The 27607-nt window shown below is 39.3% G+C and overlaps 3 protein-coding genes across 5 annotated transcripts; 1 reads left to right on the top strand and 2 right to left on the bottom strand.

Annotated features, from left to right (window-relative positions):
- Positions 1 to 505: 505 nt before the first annotated feature.
- Positions 506 to 10714, bottom strand: cbsb (cystathionine beta-synthase b). Of its 2 annotated transcripts, none has more exons than XM_071476719.1 (15): positions 10582 to 10714; positions 9007 to 9360; positions 8178 to 8284; positions 5860 to 5994; positions 5611 to 5690; positions 5317 to 5521; positions 4418 to 4509; positions 4024 to 4146; positions 3827 to 3911; positions 3625 to 3730; positions 3040 to 3117; positions 2808 to 2942; positions 2518 to 2626; positions 2352 to 2436; positions 506 to 1397 (listed from the first exon to the last, which is right to left on the bottom strand). In XM_071476719.1, the coding sequence occupies exons 2-15, from the start codon at positions 9351 to 9353 to the stop codon at positions 1279 to 1281; spliced, it is 1806 nt and encodes a 601-aa protein (XP_071332820.1). In that variant the 5' UTR covers positions 9354 to 9360; positions 10582 to 10714; the 3' UTR covers positions 506 to 1278. The 2 variants fall into 2 exon arrangements, with proteins under 2 accessions (XP_071332820.1, XP_071332830.1); XM_071476729.1 differs by having other exon boundaries at positions 1144 to 1397; positions 2551 to 2626.
- A 957-nt stretch (positions 10715 to 11671) lies between these two features.
- Positions 11672 to 18032, bottom strand: u2af1 (U2 small nuclear RNA auxiliary factor 1). The gene is made up of 8 exons (XM_071476742.1): positions 17880 to 18032; positions 16734 to 16821; positions 15811 to 15877; positions 14362 to 14411; positions 13257 to 13355; positions 12996 to 13129; positions 12098 to 12190; positions 11672 to 11999 (listed from the first exon to the last, which is right to left on the bottom strand). Exons 1-8 carry the CDS (start codon positions 17921 to 17923, stop codon positions 11876 to 11878), a joined length of 699 nt encoding a protein of 232 aa, XP_071332843.1. The 5' UTR covers positions 17924 to 18032; the 3' UTR covers positions 11672 to 11875.
- Positions 18033 to 20261: 2229 nt separating this feature from the next.
- Positions 20262 to 27554, top strand: gabpa (GA binding protein transcription factor subunit alpha). Of its 2 annotated transcripts, none has more exons than XM_071476805.1 (10): positions 20262 to 20407; positions 23131 to 23208; positions 23304 to 23448; positions 23624 to 23708; positions 23814 to 24038; positions 24140 to 24334; positions 24459 to 24515; positions 25256 to 25381; positions 26092 to 26284; positions 26796 to 27554. In XM_071476805.1, the coding sequence occupies exons 2-10, from the start codon at positions 23132 to 23134 to the stop codon at positions 27016 to 27018; spliced, it is 1326 nt and encodes a 441-aa protein (XP_071332906.1). In that variant the 5' UTR covers positions 20262 to 20407; position 23131; the 3' UTR covers positions 27019 to 27554. The 2 variants fall into 2 exon arrangements, with proteins under 2 accessions (XP_071332906.1, XP_071332915.1); XM_071476814.1 differs by lacking the exon at positions 20262 to 20407 and adding an exon at positions 20451 to 20754.
- Positions 27555 to 27607: the final 53 nt, after the last annotated feature.

Here is a 27607-nt window from a genome sequence, read left to right on the forward strand (position 1 = left end):
TGATTTTTCACACAAAGCACTGTAAATATTTAACTGCATCACTGTTCCTTCAGCAATAAAGTCCGTAGTTAATCTTTAAGACTATAGTTAGATCAAAAATAAAATTAAAGAAATTTTAAGCAAAGGTCTATTCCCAGTCCTGTCAACATCTCAGTCTTCCTCAGCAGATTGAGATTGGTCATTTGTCATGAAGATAATTCAGTTGTTATCACATTAATCAACCATAGAACATATGTGACATAACAGGGTGTGATATATGTGGGGGACCATCATACGACCCCAAATACACACAACCAAAACCAATCCCAGCATTGATTGAGAAATCATTGATCAGGAGTCAGTGGATGATGGGAGAGAAATCAGGGGGGTTAGCCACATTTAAACACTAATAAACATTTGGAAAAAGCTACGGAGTGACTTTCAAGTTAAGATTTGTTATGTCAAATCCTCCCTTCAGTTTGGTCCTCCAACAGCAATTAGAGATAGAAGACAAACAGAAAAAACATTTAATTTAAAAAGCATTTTTAATGATTAATATTATAAAAACATTAAATCATAAAATTACATAAACCAACACTGGACGTATTAACTACTGAAAGGATAAGGCTGACCTTTTCCTATTGGTTATTTAATGTGTTCACATCCCATGAAAAACCAAAACCAAGCGTGTGCTTGCTTTCTGACATCCCCACTCTACCAAGTCCACATGAAGTCCTCTCTGAAGATATAAAGCTTTAAAAAAAAAAATCCCAAAAATATAGTTTATTTTTTTAAAAGACAAATTAAATAATTTTCTATGTCAGCTGGGCACTCTAGATTTTAACAAATGCTACTTAAACAAGAGTGAAAAGTGCATTTGCTGTGGACTATTTTCAGCTGCAGATCATTGGTGAGTATCTACACAGCATTGCAGTGTGCGTGAGAATTGAAATATGAATAAAATCATGTTCAAGTTAATCATAACAAAGGAGCACGTTGGCCCATGCAATAGTGTGATGTGTTTTTGTTGTTCTTGTTTTGGTATTTTCATTGGATTTGTTGACAATGAGAAAAATATAAAACAAAAATACAGATCTTATACATTTGATCTAAGAACGTGATATATTGATACTACATAGGACCTATTGGTTATTTGGAACCTAAGTCAATGAAACACCTCCACACATGGAAAACAAAACAACAAATGTAGCTCTGAAAAACACTGAAAATTAATGATTTAGACCAAACCACAGGTGATCATGTGCTTTGTCTTGGTAGGTAAGCGTTATCGATCCCATCTTAAACGGCACACGGATACAGAGCCTGCCTCTCATGTGTGGTGATGTAGTTGAGGAGGTCAATTGCTGTCACAACGGCAAACACAACCTGCCTCTGGCAGGCTGACCCATCAGCCTCATCTGGAGAGACAGATGACTGCAGTTATAAAGACATCACTGACAGATGAAAACTCAAAACACAAAAGGATTGAGAAAATAAAATTATCACAACCTGACATCATTTTAAGACTGCTGTGGGTCTTTCACTATGACAATAGTTAAACAGCCACATAATTGCATAGCTGAAAAGGTGGACGGTGTAACAAACATTTTCACTTTGTTTAATGCAATTTCTGACATTAATTATGTTTGCAAGAAGAAATACAACCACACAAAGTCTAAAATCTCCCTTTTCACTGCCAAAAGAAGTGTAAATATGTTTTAGAAACATGTAAATGAAGCTACAACAGCAGTGGGTGTTTTACAACTTTAAATGTGTTAGTTTCATCTGAAATGTCTTCTACCATAAATATTATTATACATTTTTTTTTATTTTTAAGCAAAGACAAGAACACGTTGCACTGTCAAAGAGTTAGAGAAGAGCAGCATGAAAGGCAGAGCTGAAAAGATGAACTATTTACTTTTTTCAAGCAAAATTGCAGCAAATATTTCCTAGTTCCAGCTTCTCAAATGTGAAAATTTGTTGCTTTTTTGATTTACGTGATAGTCATTTTGTATCAATGGGTTTTGGATTATTTGTCAGACAAAGCAAACAGTAGTCTGTTTGGTCTCTGGGAAATTGTGATGTGCATTTTTCATATTTTCAGACACTTACAGAACAAATAATCAATTATTAGATTAAAAAAATAAAATAAACTTCACATAAATCCATAATGAAAATTGTTGCAGTCCTATTGATAATGACAATGGATAAATAAAACTGTCTTGCACTCATGAACACCAACTCTTGAAAATAGCAGCATTTTTATTACATTCACGCCCTGGATCAGACCCCTAATTTCATGTTTGCTGTAAAATAAGGGGAAAAATGACAAAGAAAATAAATGAATAAATAGAATAAATAAAATATCTTACACTGGGTGTGATCATGCACCACCAGAGCAAAGCTGTCTGTTTCGAGGATGTGGGACAACTTCCCCAAGCTGTCTGTCAGGTGCACCTGAGAGCACAAATGTAGCACAATTAGCACATAAATAGTTGTGTGTATGTTTGTCATGTTCTTGTGTCTCTACTCACTGACCTGTTTGAAATTCTTGCAGAGCACTTTGCTCACAGCATCTGAGGGTCTGACCTTCCCAGCTGACACCGAGGACAGAATGGTTCCCAAAGTCACCATCCCCAGGATCACACTGAGAACACACACACACACACACACACACACACACACACACACACACACACACACACACACACACACACACACACACACACACACACACACACACACACACACTATATCAGTTTATATCCAAATAATGCCTTTGTATTTATTTACATGTCAAAATTACATCATTTCTCAAGGAGATTTACCCCGACTCATCGACGACTGGGGCCTGGTCGAACGCCTTCTCCTTCAGGATCTCAACGGTTTTCTGGCAGGAGACACATGGTCGGACAGTGAGGGGGACAGACAGGTGCAGACTCTGGGCGGTCAGGCTCCACCACCTTAAAGAGAGAGCATGAGACTAAAGTCTTAGTTCACACTCATCTGTGGGTCGGATTAGCTGCCCCTTAGATCACTGTTGATTTTTATTTATTTTACCAGGGTTTGTGGTCCATCGAAGTCTCCAGGCTGAGGAAGCCCTTCTCACACATCCACTCATCACGCAGGAACTTTGACCTGGAGGCACAATGACAGTGACTCAGCAGTGAGTTTGAGTAGATTATAATACAAACCAGACATCTAAAATAGTCAGGCATGACAAAGTCAGCCTGGTTTCCATCCTGATGGTTCTGGTCAGGCTTGCACCTTAACTTTGTCAGATTCAAGCTTTTCTTTACGTTTGTGGATTTAGCCGCAAAATTCATCAACTTCCTGCTCCTCTCACATCAAGGCAAAGTGGGGTGTAGTTTTGAACTGATTTTTGGTTCTGTTCGGTGTATGGGACGACCTGTTGACCAAAAGGCTTTAAGATGCTGATAGGAAATCATAGAATTAACTCTCTCCCCTCATTTCCTATCACAGACAGCTACTTTTAAAAGATGCAGCTTAACTGAGATCAATGTCACATGTTGCATCATTTCCTGTCAGTATAAAATTGATTAAAATAGATTAGCCTGTGAGCACACTAGACCCTCATTGCACTAAATCAATGACACATCTGTTTTTGTGTCTTCTGTCTCTTACATGTAGTTGCGGATGGAGTCGGCCAGAATGACCACACAGCGCTGTCCCTCTTCAAGCTGCTGAGCCATCTTCACTGCTGCTGCCATGGCTGATCCAGAGCTGCCACCTGCAGCAAAACAAACAAATATCAACTTTGATTGTGCAGTACAATACCTAGAAATCCTTGACTAGCTAACTTAGCTTGTCAGTATTATCAACCTACCGCACAGAAGACCCTCCTCTCTGATCAGTTTGCGTGACATGGTGAATGTCTCCATATCAGTTGATTTATACCACATGTCAACTACCTGCATAAATTTGTATGGGAGGCAGATAGTCCAGAGCATGTCATTATCGTTCTGTATGCAATCCATGCCAAATCTTATACGTACAAATGCACATGTGCACAAATACACTCACAAATCTGTCCAGAACTGTAGGGATGAAGTCATATCCAATGCCCTCCACTTCATATGCAACCTTTTTTTCATTCTTCTCGTTTGATTCAACCAGAATGGAGCCTTCAGGGTCCACACCGACGATCTAAAAACAAACAAGACAGCAGTGCTAAGGCTGCAGCATATAGTTTAAAAAGGCAACACTACCATGTAGTATGATGCGTTCAGGTTATGTGGTTTGGGTTGAAAATATGAGATGTTGTTGAATACACAACTCTTCACTTCATGTCAAATAGACTGATAGCCCTTATACATTAAGTAACCTCACCTGTACAACATCACAAGCTCTCAAAACAAACATCTAATTAAAATCAAACCCATACACACAGGTCATAATGACATGAGGTGCGTCTTGCCTTGATGTTCGGGCACCTCTCCTTCAACTTCCGAGCCACACCTGTGAGTGTACCACCTGTGCCAGCTCCAGCCACCAACATGTCCAATTTACCTGAAAGGTGAAAGGAGTTTCTTCTCAAAGCTGAAAAAGACTCAATGTTGCGTAACAACAAACAGCTGTAGGAGAGTACCTCAAGGTTACACATAGTGCCTTTTGATGAAACAGTGAACATGGTAAACATATTAAACGTCACTATGTTAGCATGGTAAAGTTAGCATTTAGCTCTTAGTCTTGTTAAATCTTATTTTTTTATTTGTGTGGTTATTTTTGGTAATTTGGGTGAAGTGACATCATGAATGAATCTGAGGGCCTACTTACAAATGGACACATATTTGCACTGAGGTAACTACATTATCTACAGTAACTGGCTTAAATAGTTTTAATTATCCAGCCAACTATTTGTTGCCTTTTTTTCATTTACTTCAGTGGTTGGATAAGTTCTGCTTGCAGTAATGCTACTACTGAAAATATGATTGGGTTTAAGCAGTGAAACTGAAGACTCCCTGTAGAAAGACACTGGTAAGCCAAAAAAAATATTGTGATTGTGCAGAGGAAACAATATTTGGAATTTGAAAGTAAAAATGTGCTGAGAGCTGATGATGATGCTGGACTCATCCTGAACACAACTGCTTAGTTCCCAGTAATTTCACAGTATAGCCCTTTTAAGTTTGTGTGCAATACTTCACCCGTTTTCTGCACAGAAAAGCATTTAGGTTACTGTGCCACCTACATAAACTGAGCACTGTCAGTCACACACACTGTCTGTGGATGCTGCTGCTGTGAGATGCCCACAGCTGTTTAATAAGCCAAAAGACAGTCAGTCTTTCAAAACGAAAACTGAAAACGAAAAGAGCGAACCATCGCACTGCTCCAGTATCTCCTCAGCAGTGGTATCGTAGTGAGCCAGGGGGTTGCTGGCATTTCGATACTGGTCGAGGATGTGCGAGTTGGGGATCTCATTCTTTAGACGCCAAGCGGCACCAACATGAGATTCTGGTGAATCAAAAGCTGCAGATGTAGGTGTGCGCACAATTTCTGCCCCGAGAGCTCGCATCACATCCACCTAGAACACACAATAAGATCAGATTTCAATTAGCTAAATGCTTCATAATGAATTGATGAAAAGTCACGTTCATTTAAAGAGCTGCTTGCCTTTTCCATGCTCATCTTCTCAGGCATGGTGATAATGCAGCGATAGCCTTTTACTGCAGCTGTGAGGGCAAGGCCAATACCTGCAGACAGGCAGAGGAGGAGGACTTATGCAACTGGCCATGTTCTTTCATTATGCAGGTAAAACTCTGTTCAGCAGATTTTGACAGATTCTGTTTTTTGCCATTTCCTCATCATTTAGACGAAAACTTCCTCTGCCTGTACATCGCCCTCGAGATGAGGTCAATGTACCTGTGTTTCCAGAGGTGGGCTCGATGATGGTGTCTCCTGGTTTGAGGATCCCGGCTCTCTCAGCATCCTCCAGCATCCGCAGGGCGATCCTGTCTTTCACGCTGCCTCCCGCATTGAAGAACTCGCACTTGGCCACTAATGGAAAAACATATGGAAAAACTGTGTCACTGAGTGTGTTTCAATTGGTTTAGAACCTAAAATCTGTTTGTGTTCTTATGAAACATAACACAAACTTGTTTAATTGGTAGAGTTTTGTGTTCCTGTGGTCGGCCCCACAGTGATGATGTTGTATCGCATTTGTTCTGTTTGTGCTGATGCATCACTGAAATGTGTTTTGCTTTTTCTTACACACTATGCAGAATGCAGTGGCTTCAGAAACATGTTTTCTCTTTGTCATTATGGTTTATTCAGTGTAGATTAATGAGCAAAAATTATTCATTTAAACATCCACACACAGAATTTGACACCATAAAACTGCTGTCACATTCATCTCTGAGCTCACCTTAAATCTGAGTCTGACACATGTGGGTGCAAACATATTTTTATGATCACAAGTAGTTTTGAAGCCAATCACAGTCTAAAATGTAACTTACACAAGTGTGATGTGGAAATCAAAGCACAGGAAAAGCACAGGTGTTAATAATAAAATTAATGATGACTGAATTTCATTTAGCAGCTTCAGTTTCTTGGTGTTGTTCATGCTGATTCACTGTTACACTCATGACTTACTGAGAGACTTCAACAGAACAGAGCCTTCATTAATATTAGTAGGAATAACAAGTCAAAATGTCTGCCCTGAAAACACCCTGTTCACGCTTGACAGCACTTTGCAGATCACCAGTGAAAACTGACCAGCATAAGGCAGATTATGGAAGATGACTGGGCTGAACTAATTTTGGACATTATATTTGAAAATCAGGGGGAAGTCAGGGGGTCGTCCAAAAGTCCAGAACTTCTCATTAACACACACTCTGAGCTTTGCACACAGACACACACTCACAATTCTCAAAGTGCATTAAACACACCAGCTAATTGCTACAAATTTGGAACAGCTACAAATAACTGTGGAGTGAACTAGAGCGTAATCCCTGTCATGTGAAAGCCTTACAAGTATTGAGTGTAAGATGCTTTGTCTCATTAAGTCGTGGGAACAATTTAGTATTTCACTTTTTATCAGTTTAAGGGAGTATAAAAAGGGATTTTATTAGGAGGCTTAAAATGACGCCTCTGACAGTTTTCATCTTCACTGAACCCGAAAACCTCACTGAGCTGCCAAATCGAGATGGAGCAGCCAAGGCGCCGTGAAGTAACAATACCCTCAGTGTTTTCAAGTTTCATTTTAATTGCAGCTGTGCTCATTGCGCTCATTTTCACCTTTCCATCCACTGCTTTCTCAGACAAATCCTCAACAGTCACACAGTGGGCAACATAAGGCCACAAGCTACATGATACATTAATGTTCCCTTCTTTACAGGTAAGCAGGAAGCAAACAGGGAGGCAGCAGTATTACCACCCCCTGATAAAAGCAATGACAGCTATTCTTCTTTTATGCATCTATTTAATGTTTATCTGCATGACTTATTCCCTGAAAGAGGACTTTCTGCTACCCAAAGACATTAGGCTATACTGCATAAGACTTCACTCTCTAATCTTCTGTTGCTGAGCTACAATCACATCCAACCAGCACATTTTTCCTGTCCCACTGAACACAGCAGACTTCTCAGTTTACTTTCTGTTCCGGGTAGGAAAACAATAATACTGTTGTTACAGGTTAGAGGTGTCGCTAATTTCCAAAAGGGGAAAACAAAATTTTACCCTCCACTCCTGTTCTTCCTCATCATAACATTTATCTCTCTGACAGCCAGTCTAGAGAGCAGCTTGAGCAGCATGTTAGGGTTGTGCTGGCAAACAAGGCTTGACTATGTTCAGAGTGATCACGGATAGCCTGTGTCTCTGTCAATGTCAAGACGATATTTGGCCCGTTTTCCCAATAATGTGTTAAATCATTATTATTATTATTAGTAGCAGTAGTATTAAATTATCATCAAATGCATTTTGATTTGAGAGATATGAAAGCCAAGAGCTGTGTCTCCACACCTGATTATTTTGAATACTCCAACTTATCATAACTGAAGAGTCACAAAGGTCGACGAGTCTTTCACAAACCAATTACATAACTTAATGTAAAAATTATTAAGTGCAAAAAAGTGGATGTTTAATCCTTTTCTTAGTGCTGTATTTTGCTCTTATTGATATGCAAGCTCATATGGATGTTTGTGTGACGTCTTAACTCTGCAGATATGAAAGTTTTTACTCACAAATCTCACACTTGAGTCCAAACTCCTTTGGGATTCTGTTCAAACGAACCAATGGTGTCTGTCCAATTTTCCCGAGGATGTTGGGGAGGATTCTGGGGGTCCTGGTCCTGCAATGGACAGAACAGAAAATACTCAGTAAAAATTGACCATCAGCTGTCTGTGAATACAATACATGGTCACCTTTACCTAATCACAGTTATCTAACCCTATAATCCCCATTATGTGTTGACAACTCATCTTTTCCACAGTGCTCATGTTGACTTGGCAAACTCAGGTCAAACTAATTGATATTAAATAATTCCCTGAAAGGTTTTCCATCTCTATTGGCTTTACTGTACTCCACTGACCTACAGGTTGCAGTAATGTGTCAACAAACACACAAACGCACCAGCAAAGGCACTGAGGAGGGAGGCGACTGCAAGCTAATGGACATAAACAACACAGGTTTCAAACTTCGACTTTGCAAATGCTCTGAGGAAGGAAATGCATTCATATGTTTGTTAGATCTCACTGACACACAACACACCACTGCGAGTAAAACTGAATAAATAAAACTTTCTCTTCAAGGAAACTCCACCTTTAATAATGGCTACATTTGAGTTTGGCATATGGGTGCTGAGACCTTAAGAGTGTTTTTCAGTCTAAAGAAGCCATGTCATTTGTAATCTTTTTGCATCTCTTTCAGTTTGTGTATCTTGTAGGAAGGGTGAGATGCTCAGGGGCCTATTGTCTCCATCCATGTTTACACTTAACTCCTGCTCCTGGCTTTAGATAATTCAATACATAGCCACTGATTTATTTTCAGAGCGTTCATTAGTATAACTCTTACCGTTCTGGATGACTGTGAGGAGACTCTGAAATCGGCGCACCCAGCCTCCAGGCACATCTGCTAGGTAAATCAGGGCGGATCCAGTTCCTCTGATCAGCAGTCACTTCACTTTTCTCCATCTCACTCTTACCCTTTTGCCCACTTTCATGGTGTGATTGATCTTGAATCTTGAGACATCCCTGTTCTCTATTTGCACATAACCTGTCATCACTGGTGACGTTTTCGGCACCCCCATCCACACTGGAGGGCTTTTGGTCCCAAGTGGCATCTGCATTTATCAGGTCAGCTGCATGTGGGCAAAGAGGTGGAACATCTTCCAAACATTTACTTCCAGAAACAGAAGGCATGGCTCACCTGTAGGGAGACGGGACAGGTGTTACAATTATACACATACTTTTACAAAGACTTCAGACCAGTTCTACTTTTATCTGGTTAAACATTACATTTTTGTTTTGTTAAAAGCTAAGATTTGTGTATGAAGACTCACTGAGAACATTTAAAGTCCAAGTCAAATATATTTATGAAGCACATTTAAAAACAACAACACTCACAGTCACTCACAGATTATAGCTCACAGAGCTATTGAGTGACATTAAATCTCACTGCTTCTCTGCTTCTCATACAAACACCCAACATACACACATGTTGCAACTGCTTTATGTTTGTCTGTGTCTTTGTCCAGTATGTCTATTTCATTTAACATCCATATCATCTTTATCATGTTTTTTCTCTCACACCATTTCACCAATAATCATCATCGTCATCATCGTCATCATAATGATAATAAGGCCAAATAAAAGCTATGCATTAAATTTGAGCATTTCTGGTGAACAGTGCCACTGGACAGAATGAAAAAGTTTTTTACTACTCCGTTGGTTAAACCTGTCAAAGGGCTATAGGCTAAAATGATTAATAGATTAACTGATCATCAGAAAATTAACCTTCAACTATCAACTTACTTACATTTTTAATTAAGTTAATTGCCAAAAAATTCACTGGTTCCAGCTTCTCACATGTGAATGCTTAAATATTTACTGCTTTTATATGATATATAAAACTAGATCAATTTCAGTTATGGAGAAAACACAGATCAAATATGAATTTCCTCTCTGTATTTCTCTCCTACACCAAGGTGGGAAAAAAAGAACCGTGGCTGGTTGTTACATTCACAACGTAATTTAGTTTTTAAATCAATTTTATTTATTTAACCTTATTCGTCAGACTGGACAAGAGGAAGCAAATACAAACTTTTGAGTAATTGATAGACAAACAGCTTATTTATCAGCTCGTAATGATGCGTTTTTAAATTTCAAATGTGACATAGTTTAAATAAACCCGTATGTTTTGCCCCGGGTGTAAAATAACATTGAATACAAAGTGCGTCAGTCTCTCGCAGCCTTGACGGATATCACATCCTTTTACACGTCACTTACTTACTTACTGTCGGCTAAATTAAGATAAAACCAACGTTATCTTAAGCATGGTAATGATGTAGAAAAGATGCTAACTCACTACTAACTGAACGGTATTTCGTGCTAAATGCCTTCAGCGTCAATTAAAGAGCTGCGCACTCACCTGTGAGGCAGAGAGGACCCCGGCAGCCGCGCGTCCCGGAGCCACAACCAGCAGCCAGCCTGGCCCCGCCCACATGCCAGGTGATCACACGCGACGCTGATTAACCGCTGAGGTGTCGACCACTATTATTTCTGCATTACTTTAAAAACAACTGTACAGTACTGCACACTCACTGAGTGCTTTGTTAGCAACAGCATACTGGTACTAATAAAACAAACAAAAGTAAATAAAGCACATAATTTCTGCACCTCATGTGTATGTTCATGCTGCCATTCTCCTGTTCTACTACATTCCACAGGTGTCGTGTTGGATTCAGACCTGGTGACTGGGGAGGCCACCTAAGGACTTATTGTCATGTTCATTAAACCTTTTTGAGACTATTTTTTTTATGGTGCCTTGTCTTGCTGGGAGACGCCATTAGAAGATGGGAAATTGTGGCCATGAAGTGATGCACATGGTGAGCAGCAATACTCAGGACAGGCTGTGGCACTCAAACAGTGATTGATTGGCATTAAGGGGCCCAAAGGGGCCCAAGAAAGTGTCCCTACACCATTACACCAGCAGCAGCACAGCCAGTTGGCCCAAGGCAAGCTGGAATCTGATGTGGTCTTCTGCCGTTGTAGCTCATCCAACTCAAGGTTCAACATGTTGTGTAATCTGAGATGTTTTTCTGATGATTGATGTGAACAGTAACTGAAGCTGCTGGATTTTATTTTTCCTGAGTGTATATTCAAGTCTTTGAATGATTTACTTTTTCAGTTTTTGAGATTCTTTATTATATTGACTATTAGTCTTGCACTTCTTTTGATTGAAGGATCTTAAGTTTGAACCCTGACAGCTGTGTCATGTTTGGAAACATATTTTGTTCTACAATGAAAATCAACAGAAATTAATCTTTTTGCTTCCTTCTGTTTTAAGTGATGAAGTTAAAGTCCACGAACAATTTTGTTATCTGTATTTTGTTTGTTAAAACAGTGACCAATGAGCAGTGAAATGAGTCAATTAACAAACTGCATGTTAGGTTTAATAATCGGCAGTGTGTGCATTTACTTCTCTTCATGCTTTGTAATGACAAGTAAAACTCATATCATTCACTTTAAGTAAAAATTTTCAATTTAATGAGGTGAAAGTCATTTTCAGAAATCAAGAAAAAACAAGTTCATCAATGCTGTCACAGCTTCAAAAGCGGGTACCTTTCAGTTAATCCTAGAATTGATACAGTCGGGTACAAACTTAAAAAAAAAGATTGGGGATGGATATGAGGAGAGAAGGACAAGTAGTCATGGCTTGTGGTTCAGAATCGTCCTGAACGCTCTCTGTCTCTGGAGCGGCGTCTCTCGTGGTCGCGGCCACCTCCTCGACCTCTGTCTCTCGAGCGAGATCGTCTCTCTCTTGACCGAGACCGAGATCTATGGCGGCTGTGGAAATGTGGAAGGAGTGATTATGAATGCTGTAACAACTCAACGGGCAGGTTTGACTAAGTGCTGAGATGCAAACATAATGGGTAAGTGTCTACCTCTTCCTTCGGCGCCCATAGAGCTCTCTCCTCAGTTCACGAGAGATGGGCTTCAGATGCATGAAGTTACAGAAGCCACCACGAGTGCACTCCCTGTGGAGAGAGGGCAACTTAAAGTAGGACATGACATTCACATCTGATTCACATCTGAGTCGTAATTATGTCAACAGCCAACCCAAGTTTCACACGGTAGCTACAACAATCTTGTGTACTCTGATATGGAGTTCATTTGTACGTAGAAAACCAGACCAATTTACTACAGTTCCCATTTAGTGGTAATAGGTGCATTACTGGAATGCCTAAATTTTTTTTTTTTTAGTGTAATCATCATTTAAAAGTGGCAGATTTAGTGGCAAATGCTTGTTTTAAACTTGGGGAAATAATGACAAACTGTTCGTAAGTCACTGCTGACAACTAAAGCTGAATGCATGAGACATCATCTAAATCAATGCTGTTGACAGGTCAGTCTCCCCTTTGGATGTTGCGCTCACTGTGAAATTATTTCACAGACAGACATCAGGCCGCTGCTCTGCCCTGGATGTCCAGAGATCCACATTATGGCGAGAACAAAATGTACTCTGTGTGTGTGTGTTTCTGATTATTGTTTGTATCTGCTGTTGGTCAGCTCTTGATGCTTTCTAGCTACAACAGACAGGGCTGAGTGCCCTGGTTACCGACAGGTTAGGTACCTCTGTGTCAATCCTATTCCTTTTCTCTCTCTGCTCATTTCCTGTCATTGTTCTACTGCGGCTGTCAAATAAATGCAAAAATAGTGCCACAAGTACTGGACTAGAAAATGTTGATCTCCAGCAGCAACATCATTTATTTAACGTTTCCTAGTTAAACAAACTTTTGTACAGTGTAGAGTGTAAGTTCTATCCCGTCTCATTGCACTCACCCCATTTCATACTGGCGACAGCAGGCTTCTCTGAAGTCTGTGACAGGAGAGAGTTCAGCATGGATGGGCTGTCCATTAAACCACCGATTATTAAGGTCTATCACGGCCTTCTCAGCGTCCTCTTCATAACGGAACTATAAAAGACCATCAGGAGACAAACACAGTGCAGTTGAACAGGAACATCACTGGCTCTGGGTCCAGACTAAAAACCATGGTGTTACTGTTATGGTAACCTATGTGGATTTTTGGTCTGACACTCACCTTCACGTAAACATTTCCTACTAGGTGGTCCCCGAGGTTGTCGCATACGTTCATTTCCTCTACTTCTCCGTATTTTTCTTCCATCTCTGTGAAGACCTCCTGAAAGGATGGAAGAGAAAAATGAAATGCAGTGTAGGAACTGTTTGACATTTTGGGAAATTATTTACTTATTTGCTTTCTGGCTGAAAGCTCAATGAGAAGCTTGATACCACTCTCCTGTCTGCTCTGTAAATATGAAGGTACTGCTAACTTAGCACAAAGTCTGTTAATAAGCCTGGTTGGGACCAGTAACGTCCTGGAGTCTCTGCTGTTTGCCTGGCAACTGCTCAGAGGAAGGAAATAATGTGGCACTCAATGTGCCAAAAAACAGCAAATTGCTGTTTTTATATAAACAGGATATAATGTTTTTTTATTAGTGAGCTGTAGAGGAACTGAGATCCAGAATTTGTTATTTGCTGGACAGAGTCAGGTTAACCGTTGCTCCACATTTTCAGTGTTTATGCTAAGAAAAGATAACTGCTGGTATCAGTCCTCATCTAACTCCACCAGAAAGTGAATTAACATATTTCCCAAAAATGCCAAACTACAGACCAGCATCTTCAACTTAAGATCACCTTTTACGATGTGCATTATTCAGTGGACCTATCACAAACTAAACACAAAAATGAATCATGTATTTTCTGTTTACTGCATCTGTGTTTGTGAGTGATTATCTGATCACTGGTGCTGATAAGCTAGATTCTGCAATAATAAAAGCCAGGCCATAAAGACCACACACCAGTCAGTAGCAAAAGTCATTGATTTGCATGATCTCGATTGATTAACGCTCATCTGACTGTGGAAAAATCCTTATTTTGTTTCATCTACTTTATCACTGCTACTTCTTTTAGATAACAAAATAAAATCCGTTGTGTTCACTCCACTGTTCATTTCAATGAACACTGCCCTAATATGACTCTCTGATTTAAAACAGAAACAATATAAATTAAAAAAACTGATTATGAGGAAGGTCTTAAATGATTTCCTCATAAGAACCTAAAGAAAATGTACCAGTGACAAAGTGGTGCAGTCATGGTGTGACAATATTCAGAATGACACAAATTACCTCAAAGAACTCGTCATAGTGCTCCTGCATCTCCATGTCACTGATGGCACCTAGTGGTTATAAGACAGAATGGTGACTATACAATGATATAGTTTATATTTCTGCAACATATTCTGTGGTAAACAAACTTAGACAAACACAAATTCTGGACAGGATGTGCCGTTTTCCAGTGGGTGAATGACTGGATTGAGAGGCATGGGGTTACTTAAGTTGTGCTTTGGCCTGCAACACTGAAACAACAAGGAAATGATGCCTCATAACTGGCTTTTTTAGGGTCAGATCAATGGTCAATTCAAATGCAGTCTACCACTTGCTTTTGGTAAGCAACATTTACATTCATTTACTGTACAATAAATAGAGACCACACCTTCAAGATTACATTTACTTATCTTACTTAACCCTCTGTGGCCCCCACCATCTGTATTCCCTTCATGCTACTTGCCAGGTATTCAACTCCTTTCATGGAAAATTAATGGGAAGCAGCGGCTCTGCCTAAATCACCAGATTCAATCAGGCTGTACCCCATGGAAAGTGTGATATGAAAAACTTTTTCACATAACTTGACTGAATGCATCACCTACATCAAACTACAGCTTCAAGTTAACTAAACTTTGTAAGGCATTTCTTACAGCTACTCAAAATGCTGATGTCCTATCATTGACTCTGGGTGCCATCTGCACAATGCAACACTGATAACTGATAACACAAAAACTGGCAAAAAGCTTCTAATGATAAGAACAAATAAAATGACGTGATTGTCTATTTAAGATCTGTGAATTAACAATTTATTTTTAACTACTGCTTTGCTTTCATTCAAATAATTGGTAAGAATTCCACATGTGTCTGAAACTAATTTAGCGCTGCACACTAGCTGACTTTAATTCTCTGTTCGAATGAATGAAATTCACAAGAGGTCCAAACCTGCTGGACAAGTCATGTAAAGAGCCTTTCTCCACCAGGTAAAAAAAAAAAAAATCTGACCTGAAAGCCTGACAACCTAATGAGAATGACATTAAATATTACACCGGTATTAACTAAAATAAAATATAAACCAACATTTCAATTCTCTCACTCTGCACTGAGCTGCCCCTGGGTCTTAATGCAGGTCACTGTCCCGCATCATCCTCTGCTATACAGACAGTGTAAGATAACCTACTTCACCTTGCTTGAGAAAAATGTCTTTTTTTTTAGCATTTAACATGTCAGACCATTACTCAATGCCACAGTACAGCACTGTTCTGGAGACATGTTCTTGACAGCTGTTCTATTAATATTTTCCTCCTGGTTGGGTCCTAAAATACCTCTACACTGACACTGCTAAATCTATCCGTTTTATTTCCAACAGCGAAACATGGAGCTCTGCAGTGTGAAGGAAAGCATGGGTTTTGTGGTTAGAGAAAAGAACATAAATGAGGGTCACAGATCCCTGACATGGGTTTAAAGACTTACAGGTGAGACCATCAGCAGACTGGGCACTGTTCTGGGGGTTCCGGTAAATGTTCAGGAGGGCAATTGTCTGAAAAACAACAATGTATTTTTGGATGATTCGTTTTGATTAGGGCTGAGCGTCAAACCTCATTGCTATAAAAGAGACATTGAAAATATCCTTAGCCATCCTGTGCGAACTTATTAAAGGCTTTCTGTAACAATTCTTCAAATTGATAATTAAGTTCTGTCAAGCAATAACCTCCTACCCAACTGTGTGTATTATTGTATAGTGTCAGTCCTGTTTGAAGGCAAAACAATCTAAAAACAATGGTACAAATTTTAGTTTTACTGTAATTTTATTTTTAAGGTTGGTCTCTATACACACTCAAACGTGTTCATATAAATAAACAGACAATCACCAGTGTTATTAGATTTTGGTCCAAACATGCTGCATGCCTACTGGCTCACAGAAGCTGATGAGATTTACTCATTTCATTTACTCCTTGGGCATCTAGGTTTGGTGTTGAATGACAAAGCATTTTTTGAACCTCGATAGTGTCAAACCAATTCAGTCGGTCCATAAATCAAAGTTCAATACCCAGTCCTAGACTACACTGATGTGTATCATCCAAAAAAAAATGGTAAAAGTGCAAAGCAAATTTTTGGTTACATTAGCAGTGTTGTTTGTCTGGTCAAAATACTTTCAAAGAACAAATTTAAGTAGGATATGTGGAATACAAACCTGCAACTGGTTCATGTTAAGTCAACTGGTTTGTAAAGCCCTAACACAAAACGTTAGATGTGCCCTTTTAGACCTAAATCGCCCCATAACTTCCATTACATATAAGAATGTTGTTTTCTTTTATAGACTTTGGAATTGATATCAAGTAATTACTACGATCTAGAAATGAAATCTTTGGACATTTTGGAACAAAAGATCTTACCTGGCTGAATGTTGGCTTATTGTGTAACCTGGAGCAGCGGTCTCCATGTCGACAGGCACCGATTTTAAAATAAAAAGAGCAGTTGACCCTGTGGAAAGAGAAAATGATGATGATGTTGATGATACGAACACAATTTTCCTCAACAAAAGCTACAACTGAAACAAAACAGTGCAAAGTAAAAGTTTCAATATGGGTTCAGCTGCAGTGAATTATGGGAGCCTGAAGCCTTGATACTCCCCAAAACTTCAGTTATTTAAGTAAAAACTAGAGGATTAAAATAGCCCACTTTACAGTGGTGACACCTGTAAGTATCCACTGTACAATTAATCTTTGCAAACTAGCCCGTCTTTTATCCTCAGGTTATCATTAAAACCACGATTTGGGCATTAAACCTTCAGCTGTTCTCTGGTATCAACAGAAAATGTGTCCATCCCACCAAGTAATGAAAACTGTCCAGTTGCAATAAATTAATCTTTTTTTAAATAAAATTAGTTCAGGTTTAGACCATTTATTTATACTAAGTTTTTGTATGACAATGGTAATTTTAACGTTTTAAAGCTAAACACATGGGCGAGCAGGAATGGACATTGACATAAAATTATTTTAAAATTGCTCCTAAGATAACGATGTAGCCTGATGCGTCGTGCAGCTCAGATACGGCTGGTGTCCTTCATCAGTTTTCATTTTCTAAAACGGTGAGATTTCCAATTAGCGGTCGGGATTAAGGAGCAGTTTACGATCTTCATAGCGTTGCTCGGCTGGTGTCCATCCGTGTGTTTTCCACTAGAACAAAGACTTGCATTGGTTTCAGAAAGTAACTAGCTTCAGCCACCCCTAACTGAAAGGTAGATGGTGGTCACTGTGCCACTTTATTAGAGTTTAATTAATGTCGTGATTCTATTTTAATTCAGAGAAAGTAACTCGTTGTGAGCGCCGCTCAGCACCCAGATGTTGCATGAGCTAACGGCGGCGGCGCGGTATTTTACTTAGCATGCTAGCATTGTTAGCTAAAGCCAGTGTGTCGTTACCAGCTATAACTGTAAACACCACATATTAATATACATAGTATGACTACTCAAAGCGGGCTTCGAAGGAAAGAGGCTAACAAGTGCGCAACAATCGTCTAAATCAACGTTAACTACTTACTTATCTTTCTCCGTCCCAAAAATGGACGCCAGGTACTCTGCCATCTTGGCTGGCCTGTGTTCAACCTGCAGCAACAACGACCACACTTGCGCCGCCGACTCCTTCAGAATAAAAGGAGAATCTCCACAAAAATGTCCTGAGAAAATCAATGTTTGCAAAGAACCTGCAGAAATTACTACCACTGATACGATGACTATTACTATTAACATTTAACACTTTATTAACCCATCTTTGAAATCGTGTGAAATTCAATAATTACACCTGCAGTGAATATTATCTCTGTGAAAGTAATGCATGATATACATTAATTAACGTTATATACTTCCTGTCGTACTTGTTGACGTCTCTAATGGTTTTCAGTCCATAGTTATTGCTGTTGTACTGTTTCTCAATGTGCATGCGTTACTCTGCAATACTCTCTCTTTGCTTCTAATGCATCCTCCTACCACCATTCAAGCTGATTAAAATTACAGGCTCCCAAAGTCTGCCAAAGGTTGCACAGTGGTTAAAGACCTTAGACCCTTTCCTTAAGTAAACGTGTGCTTACGACAGTGTAGAAATACCCTATTCCAAATTAAAGGCCTTTTACTCATCTAAAGTACAAGAGTGTTACCATCTTAATATACCAAGTATATTAGTAAGGGTAAGTAAAGGTACTCATTATGCAGAGGGTCCCCTTTTGGAATGATAAATGTTATATAACTAGGATATAATTATTAAAATAAATAAATTATTTAAATAAATACATTATTATTATTTATATGTTGTTCATCTTCACTTATACATTCTATTATTTTAAAATACTTAATAATGACCGTCTTTATTTTGAAGGTAAACCGGAAACATTCAATAATATGGGTCACTTCCGTCTCGACTGTGACTTTCGAAACAAAAGTCCCTTTCACTCTGTACATGCGTGCGTTTACGTGTTTGTAAATGCTCCTCCAAAAAAAAATCACCTATCACTTACTGTCAATATACCATTAAATGTCTTGAACCATGCTGTAAATTAGAGGTTAATATTGTACATTTTAATATGGAGATTTGAACTTGTCCAGGGTAAATTATGTAGGCTTCTACTACAAGAACCAGTTTTTAGAGGAGTGGCACCAAAACTATGTTCTTTTTGTGTATTTACATGTTAATTTTCTGTTTTCCATGTTATATTGTGAAGATTGCAGCTTATGAACTAACCCCCGCCCCCCCCCCCCCCCCCCCCCCCCCCCCCGAGGGAGCAACATTTTGACAGACATGAAAAGGGAACATGTAAAAACCAAGTCATATTCATAAAAACCACAAATTAGACAATGTTTTTATTGAGCTAAATTTATTTAGTAAACGTGCAACTTTTGTGCACTTAATCTGACAAAATTCAATCAAGAGTTAAAAGAGAAATATTACAGCAAAACAACTCCATCACATGAACAGACACTTGTTTGTCCATCAGATAATATTTGATAACAGAAAAAAATGCAACAGCACAAACCTACAAATGAATCAGTAAATTCAGAGATGGGTAGACTATATTTTGTTGATTGGCCGGCAGTGTTTATTTTGTCATTATTAAGAGCATGAGTCTGGACATTTAACAGATTTAACAGTTTGCTAAGCGCGTTCCTTACAAGTCTGCAAGAACAAGGTGACAAACCACAATAATGTGCATCCATACAACCATCACATTTAGACACAAACACCTTAGTACCGAATACACCTGACAGACCCAGACACAGGCACTGAGACCCCCGGGAAGGCCCAAGGTTCTCAGTGCCTGTGTGGGAGTTACTGAAATGGCAGGGCCCTAAGGTGGCCCTTGTATTTTTACATATTGAGGTTTTGTAGAGGGAAGCCAAGTCAAAATGCAGTTTTAACACCTTTAATATATTATTACATGGTGAATTATCTTAAAGGGAAACTGATTGGTAAACTTTATGCACAGTGTGTGTGTGTGTGTGTGTGTGGTGGAGGGGACACCATAGACCGTGTGGGGGGAGACTTAGGCCCTCTAGTGGGCTAAAACCATCTTGTTATTTTTATTTGAAGCAGTTTATTTAAAACTGTTGGCCTCGTTATACAGGTCCCACTCATATCTGACTTCAGTCCCCTTTGAACAGTTTATTGCATACACGAGAAGCTCCAAAGATAAAAATCCCTTCAGTTCACGAAGCAATGAAGCACCGTGTACACAACATGTCAGTGACTTTTGTGGGTAATGAATTTAAATGTGCGACATTGAACGCAGATGTGAAACCACGTTGGCCTCCTGTCTGCTGGACACACATTAACAGAGAAAACGCTGATGATGAACTATGAGCTGTTCTCTAAAATAAGGACAAGTCTTGCAGAAATCGGACATGTTTTTCACCCAGATCTTAGTTTTAACTTTAGTCTTGCCAGTTAGTCTCCGCCCTCCTCAGTGTGTAGTTCACCAAATAACTTGCATGATACGTCTCGACTCTGAGTAAATTTTGGCTGCTTGTCCACCACAGTTGAACACACTCCGTCATCTTTGAAGGCCTGGACTTTAAAAGGTATGGGTGCTTTCGGAGGAAGACGCTTGTTCTTCAGAAGGAGTGCTAATGTGCGGCCACGTTAGAGTCGTGTTGGTCGCGCTTGGACTCTTCCCGCTGTTTTGTAGCTCGCTAGCTAACTAGCTGTTGTTGATTTTTAGTTAGCTTCGTGGGCAGAGGCCGCCTACCTTCAAGCCAGAAACAAAGCTAGGCTACTGCGGCTGCCTTACATGGCTGCTTCTGTTGCTTTCTCGTCATCTGGAAATGAGAAATAACCTTACAAAGTTAGTTACAGCACTTCAGTGTTAGCCGAGTTGCTAACGGCAAAGCCTCCGCGGCGTCGATCAGCGTCCAGCCACAAACACACAGTGCGTACACTTCCTGAGACGAGAAGCTCTGCCTTTGACTTCATACTTCTGTTTAGTCGCGGTTTGAGCCTAGTCAAACGTTGTTTCGGTGCATCGTCGATATCGCAGTCGGCCGGTGTGTTGGTTTTTGCTGTAAAACTTGGGTCGCATTTGTCGCGGCTGCTCTCGGAAGTCTTACGGCGTTGTAAACCTTAGCCAGGATTTCCGGCTCCTTTCCATTTGCCCTATGCTGTTTTGTTTCCGTTTATTCTATTTCCGTTTTAAAAGTTTTCTACTTGCAGAGTTAAAGTGTGCTTTTATAAACATGTATTTAGGTTACGGGGAGCAGCGCGGCATTGGGATATTTTACCCGCTGCTCGGCACGGTGGGACCGGCGGTTGTGTAGCGGGCAGCCTCGCCCCCCTCGGTGCACTCGGTTGCAAAATCGTAGCTAACTTGGTTCAGTGTGGACCAGCCTCGGCGCAGCGGCACATGCAGTCCGGTGTATAAATCTTAGTTTTGTGCGTCTTTTCCAATGTGTGTGTGAGATGTGTAGTCATGTTTGGTGATTATTTTCAGTTACTAATGGCCTACTGGTTGGCCTTTAGACGCCAAAGCCTCGCCCTTGCGTTGGCTAACGTTAGCAGGGGAAACAGTCAGTGAACTGTCCCACACGGCCAACGAGGAGTCGAGGCTCAGAGGCCTTTATACTCTTACAGTTACCACTTATATTAAACTGGTCTGTTTCGTATTTATAGCATGAGCACTTTACTCACCGCCCCAAACTTAAATGCAGAGGCGATGTGCTATGTATTCTCTTTATTAAATTTCATTATGAACATGCATCCCTGAAACTTTTTGCTGTCTTTAAGTTGTTTTTGCTGCCTGGACCTCCAAATGAAGTTCACTGTGTTATACCATGGAACCAAGAGATACTAGATAAAACAGTAATACTAGACATATTTATGAGGTCCTTTTTAAATATCAGAAACATGTTAAAAGTTTAGGGTATGGCTGACTTTTTGTCATAGGGAGTCTGAGTCAATAGCACATCTCTTCTGTTGTTATCATGCTGTTATACAGAGACAGTAATAATAGCTTTATTATTAAGCTGATTATTTGGTCAGGAGAAAGGTTATCCTTGATTATTAATCAACTTAGAATGCTTGTCAAATGTAACTTTATTCTGGAAATATGTTTTTCAAATGTTATTAATGTTATTAAAAACATTTAAAGCTGTTGCTACACTGAAGCTGAAAGTTTATATGTAAGTTTTATATATATTTGGGTGTGTAAAAGAAATATATATAATAATAATTATGATGATGAATGACATGAGCCATTTGGGTTAGTTGTTCTTTTATTATTATTATTATTATTATTATTATTTTATTATTATGAGGAACATCCAGTTTACACAAGTGTAGGCATTAAAACAAGCATCACAACATATTTTATACAGACAAAATCAAATAAATGAAGGAAAGGAAAACTGCATAAAGACAGGCAAGAAAATAGGGGCATCCCCTACCCTTCCCTACTCTCCCTTCAAACCCCCTTTGATTTATCACACAGAGGTGACACAGCAGGAAAATAATTTATGGAGTTTGTCTGTAGAGTAATGAAGTCTGTGTACAATGTTGAATTGATCAAAATGTGTCAGATGCGGTAATTAAATTTAAGTAGTTTAACTTTTTCTTGGTCTTACATCACTTTAAAATTTAATATGTGTGGTTTTCTACTTTTGTTTGGACAAAGCAAGACATCTGATGATGTGCTTTTAGGTTCATCAACTAATCAACTTATTGTTTCAGCTCTAAATATAAAAAGTACTCAAGAATTATTTATTACATTTATGTATACACAGATGTTTCCCTAGAGAGCTTGGCGATTGCAAGAGAAATGCATAAAGTTTAGAAAAGATTAACAAGAATCAATCATTATTCTAACTGATCTGATGTCTAAATGTAAAATAAAGTAAATAAAGCTTTATTATTTTAATTTTAAATTGAAGGTTAATGTTTGATACAATAACAGTGTTATGTTATCCTATAAATAGTACTCAAATTTAGAGCTTAATGGTTAGTTGGTTAATCATTTAGTCTATTACAATTTAGTTTCAGTTAATTAATAGTTTTAGTCAGCTCTCAAGTAAAATGCCAAACAATATCTGTCTCTAACTTGTCACACAAGAAGAGTTGCTGCTTTCCTTTGTTTGAACACTGTTGTTCTGAAGCCACTGTTTATAGTGCGATTTAACAAAAACATTCAAACATAACATTAACAGTGTAATTGTTTCTCTCTTTTATACTTTTGTCCTGACAAGTAATTTCACTGATTTACAGTTAACTGTCTCTTTTATTACCTCTCTACGGCTCGGCTCTCTGCATAAAACAGAATGTCTAAAAGTGAACCAGAAGAGATGATAGAGATCGAGATTGATGAACGGGAGAAGCAGGCGTGCCTGGAGGAAGGGTAAGTAAGATGGTAATTTGAAGTGCATACTGACAACATATAACAGTAACTATACATTTACAGTTCTTTACCTCCCTCTGTTTTTTTCCCTACAGTGTTGAGGAGCAGACGATCACTGCATCTGATTTGATTCAGCAAGACATTGACATCAATGAGCCCATTGGCAATTTGAAGAAGCTTTTGGAGCCTCGTATCCAAATATCACTGGATGCATATGAGATCTGCTTGCAGGACATTCAGGTAACAACATGCATAACAGAGCCCATCAAGGTCTCTATGATTTTATAGTTTTGTTGCCTGAAAAAAAAAAAGGGTCCTGGTGTGTAATGCTGTTCTGATAGTCATCCCTTCAACTCTCAAGTATCCTGAGTTGTCTCTCTCTTGACTGCTGATATCTCGATGTTCTTCTTTTTAGCTTCACCCTGACCACAGCCTCTTCGATCAGGGAGTAAAGACAGATGGCACAGTGCAGCTCAGCCTGCAGATTATAGCCAAACCAGGTACCATTCTAATCAGAAACCATGACACAATCCATATGGAGCTTTTCAGAGAGATCATATACAGTAATCAAATCTGTCATCATTTTTGTATTTTTCCTTGCCCAGGCGAAGAGAAGCTGAACATTTTGGAAATAGTGAAGCCGGTAGAAACTGTAGAAGTGGTGATTGATCCAGATGCAGCCGGAGAGGAGGGTGCTCTGGTGGAGGAGGGTCATCTCATCGCTGTGGAGAGGTCTGGCCTCTCTGATGAGACGTCAGAACAGGTCACACGCTGGGCTGCAGCACTTGAAGGCTACCGCAAAGAGCAGGTCCGCCTGGGAATTCCATATGGTGAGGAGCACTTTGATAAAATACTTTCCTATGAGGGAAAATGATCCTTTACATGACGACAGAAAATGGGGAGTAAATGAGGTTTCTGTCTCTTCCCACAGACCCCTTGCTGTGGTCGGCTGACCAGGTGATCCACTGGGCTGTGTGGGTGATGAAGGAGTTTAACATCGACGAGATGGAAATAGGCAGCATTCACATCCCAGGTCGAGAGCTCTGCGCTTTCAACCAAGAGGAGTTCCTTCAGAAAGTGCCCAATGGAGAGATACTCTGGAGTCACCTGGAACTCCTACGCAAATGTACGTCAGACGGTGTTGTTGTAGATTTTAGGAGTATGTGTGTCGAGTGTTTTAGTAATTTTTACACGCAGAGTCAAATTTGAGCTTTACACAGAATTTAGCTTATCGTTTGTATATATTTCAGATGTGCTGGCCAGCCAGGACCAGTCTGGAGGGGACGCCACAGTCACTATTGATCAACGTAAGTGTTCTGATGAAAAATCTGCCCAATAGTAAAAGTTTTATACTTAACAATATTCAATCTGCCTTCGTAGACACTGGCAAATCACGAGTTTCTCACCTTAGTAAATAATTTTTCTCACCCACAGGGATTCATGGTGATTAAAAAAATAAATAAATAAAAATAAATAAATAAATAAAACTAGAATATGTTAGAGAAAAACAATCTTCTTCTTGCATCTCTATTTTCAACATAATCAACAAACTCTATTTATTATATTAGACTCAAAACTAGAGCTGATTAAGTTGATTTCTACAATCAATTAAATCATTTAATCCATCGAGCCAATCCCAGCTGACATTGGGTGAGGGCAGGGCAGGTCGCCAGTCTATCACAGGGCTGATATATAGAGACAAACATTGAAAATCATTTCAGTTATTTTTTAAACAAACATACCGTAAACATTATCTAGTTCCAGCTTCTTAAATTTGAAGTTTTACTCACATTTCTTTTGTCAATTATGATTTGTAACTGAATATTTTTAGGGTTTTGGATTGTTGATGAGACAAAACAAGCAATACTGTGATAAGCATTTTTGACTATTTATGACATGTCAGACTAAATGATTAATTTATTAACTGTTAAAACAAATGGCAGATTAATCAATAATGAAAATAACATTTAGATGCAGCACTTGTCAGAACATCAGTCATTCTGAAAATTGAAGTGTCCATCACTAACTTTTCCATCTGTGCCTCCAGCTGTGCAGATAATTCCGGCTCAGGTGAGCACACCCACGGCCATAAAGGTGCTAAAGCAGAGCCGTGGCCCCAGAACCCCACGTATTTCAGGAGGAGAGGAGCGCAGCTCACCTGGCAACCGCACAGGTAGAACACACTACTCACAATGACTCTGTATGTGGTTTATATGTAGGCAGCATCCATGCTTCTTCACAGGCACTGTTTGGACAGCCTGAGAGCGCTTTTTCCATCAGTTTAAAAAAAATTTATAAAGCTGATAATCTTACCATATTGTTGCTTTCCACAGCAATTGGCCAGGTGAGTACAGGTGTAAAAATAGGGAGCACTCAAAGATTCAAGCTGTGACATTTATTCTATTAATCTGTTAGTAAATCTACAGAAAAATAAAAGGCAACTATTTTTGAAACTTTTACAGATATTTTGTCTCAGATGTTCAATTGAGCTGATACTTTGTCTTGTGTGATAATAAACAAATTTTTTTAGACTGTTAAATTAGACAAAATAAGCAATTTGAAGACGTCATCGTGTGCTCCAGAATATTATTACAGATACATCTGAAATACATACCATAGCTTTTTCAAATTTTTGTCATTCATACACAAAACAGTTCATTAATTAAGAAAATAATTAGCAGATTAATTAATATTTAAAATAATTGCTTGTTGCAACCCTACACCAGGCTTTCCGCAAATGTTTTATATCACATTCCTAGTGTTGTTCTATAGTTGTGGTTCAGTGTTTATTGAATGCAACTGCATCTATTTTTTGGTATGTTGTGTCATTTTTATGACCATTTAAAAGATTTGACCTTAAATACTGTTTTTCTCTGATACCAGGTAACAACGGACAGATCCAGCTGTGGCAGTTCCTACTGGAGCTGCTGACAGACAAGGATGCAAGAGACTGCATCTCCTGGGTGGGCGAGGAGGGAGAGTTCAAACTCAACCAGCCTGAACTTGTGGCTCAGAAATGGGGCCAGCGCAAGAACAAGCCTACTATGAACTACGAGAAACTCAGCCGAGCCCTCAGGTTTGTATCCAGTTTGTTTTTTAAAGGGGTACTGTGGCTGTGTATTACACTTCCATAACGTTGGTGGACCTGCAAGAGACAGGTACAAATTAAAGCAGCAGAGGCCAAGATATCCTGACTTTGAGTCCCTATAGGTCAAGCTCCAAAAACAATGAATCCTACGTGTTGTCTTTCAACCTGCCTGCTTGGTAAACATCCACAGCTTTCAAACTCCAGTTGCAAACAGGCTGTTCAAAGTTTCAAGCACAGATGATGCTGGTGATAAATCTCCAAGCATAGAGAGGACATTATACAGGCTGAGTAGTACACAAGATGAGTTAACTGATGTTCATATGTAGAAATTGGTAGAATGTCCCTTAAATCTTTGTGTGGCTGTCAAGGTGGCTTGTTGATATGCGTGTATTAGATAAGTGGTATTGGAAACATTACCTGACTTGTTAAATATTCTCTGGTGATGTATGGTTTTATCTGTTCTTTGTACAAAGATTCTCACTTTCATCTTCTTATTTAGATATTACTACGACGGGGACATGATCAGCAAAGTGCAGGGCAAGCGCTTTGTCTACAAGTTTGTTTGCGACCTGAGGACTCTGATTGGCTACAGCGCTGCTGAGCTCAACAACCTGGTGACTGAGTGCGAGCAGAAGAAACTGGCTCGCATGCAGATGCACGGCATCGGTCAGCCCATCACTACAGTGACCTTGGCCACAACAACACTAGACAAGGACAGCTGAAGGAGACCATATTACAGCGCTCTCCAGTTGCCACAGGCAAAGTTAACTGTCCACCGCTGACTGGAAATCAAATCAACTTTTTTTTTTTGACACAGAAATGCAAGGCTGATATCTGATCAGGGTGGATTATCAACTTTGTTAATGTCTTTACAGTTTGGTCCAGTTAGACTGCGGCTGGTAATTTTTTTTTTTTCTCAGCTTTTTTTTTTTTTAACTCTAACCAAGAGAAGCGTGTTCAGGATGAGGTGGAGAATGTTTGAGTGATTACTGAGTGATGCTGTTGTGTATGTGACTGAACGCTTGAAGGTGTGACTGAAAACCCTCTTATGAGCTTTGTGTAATGTGGTCCTTGTCTGTAGTCCAGGATTGTTTCCACTGTATATACCGGTACTTCATGTTTTTGATAGCCACAAGGGCAAGTGTATTTTCATATTTTCCATTTATAGAGCACCTGTTTTGTATTTTATTTAGTGTTTGTTCCCTAAATTGTTGGACCCTTTTTGTCCACCAGGGGGAATAAAGTGGCAAGCATTTTTCTTAATGTCTGGAATTCAGTCATTTCACTTTTTTTTTTTAATATAAATTTAAA

Source organism: Trachinotus anak, unplaced genomic scaffold (genome assembly GCF_046630095.1).
Source record: "Trachinotus anak isolate AG129_WGS33_773 ecotype Australia unplaced genomic scaffold, CSIRO_AGI_Tana_v1 ptg000001l, whole genome shotgun sequence".
NCBI lineage: Eukaryota > Metazoa > Chordata > Actinopteri > Carangiformes > Carangidae > Trachinotus > Trachinotus anak.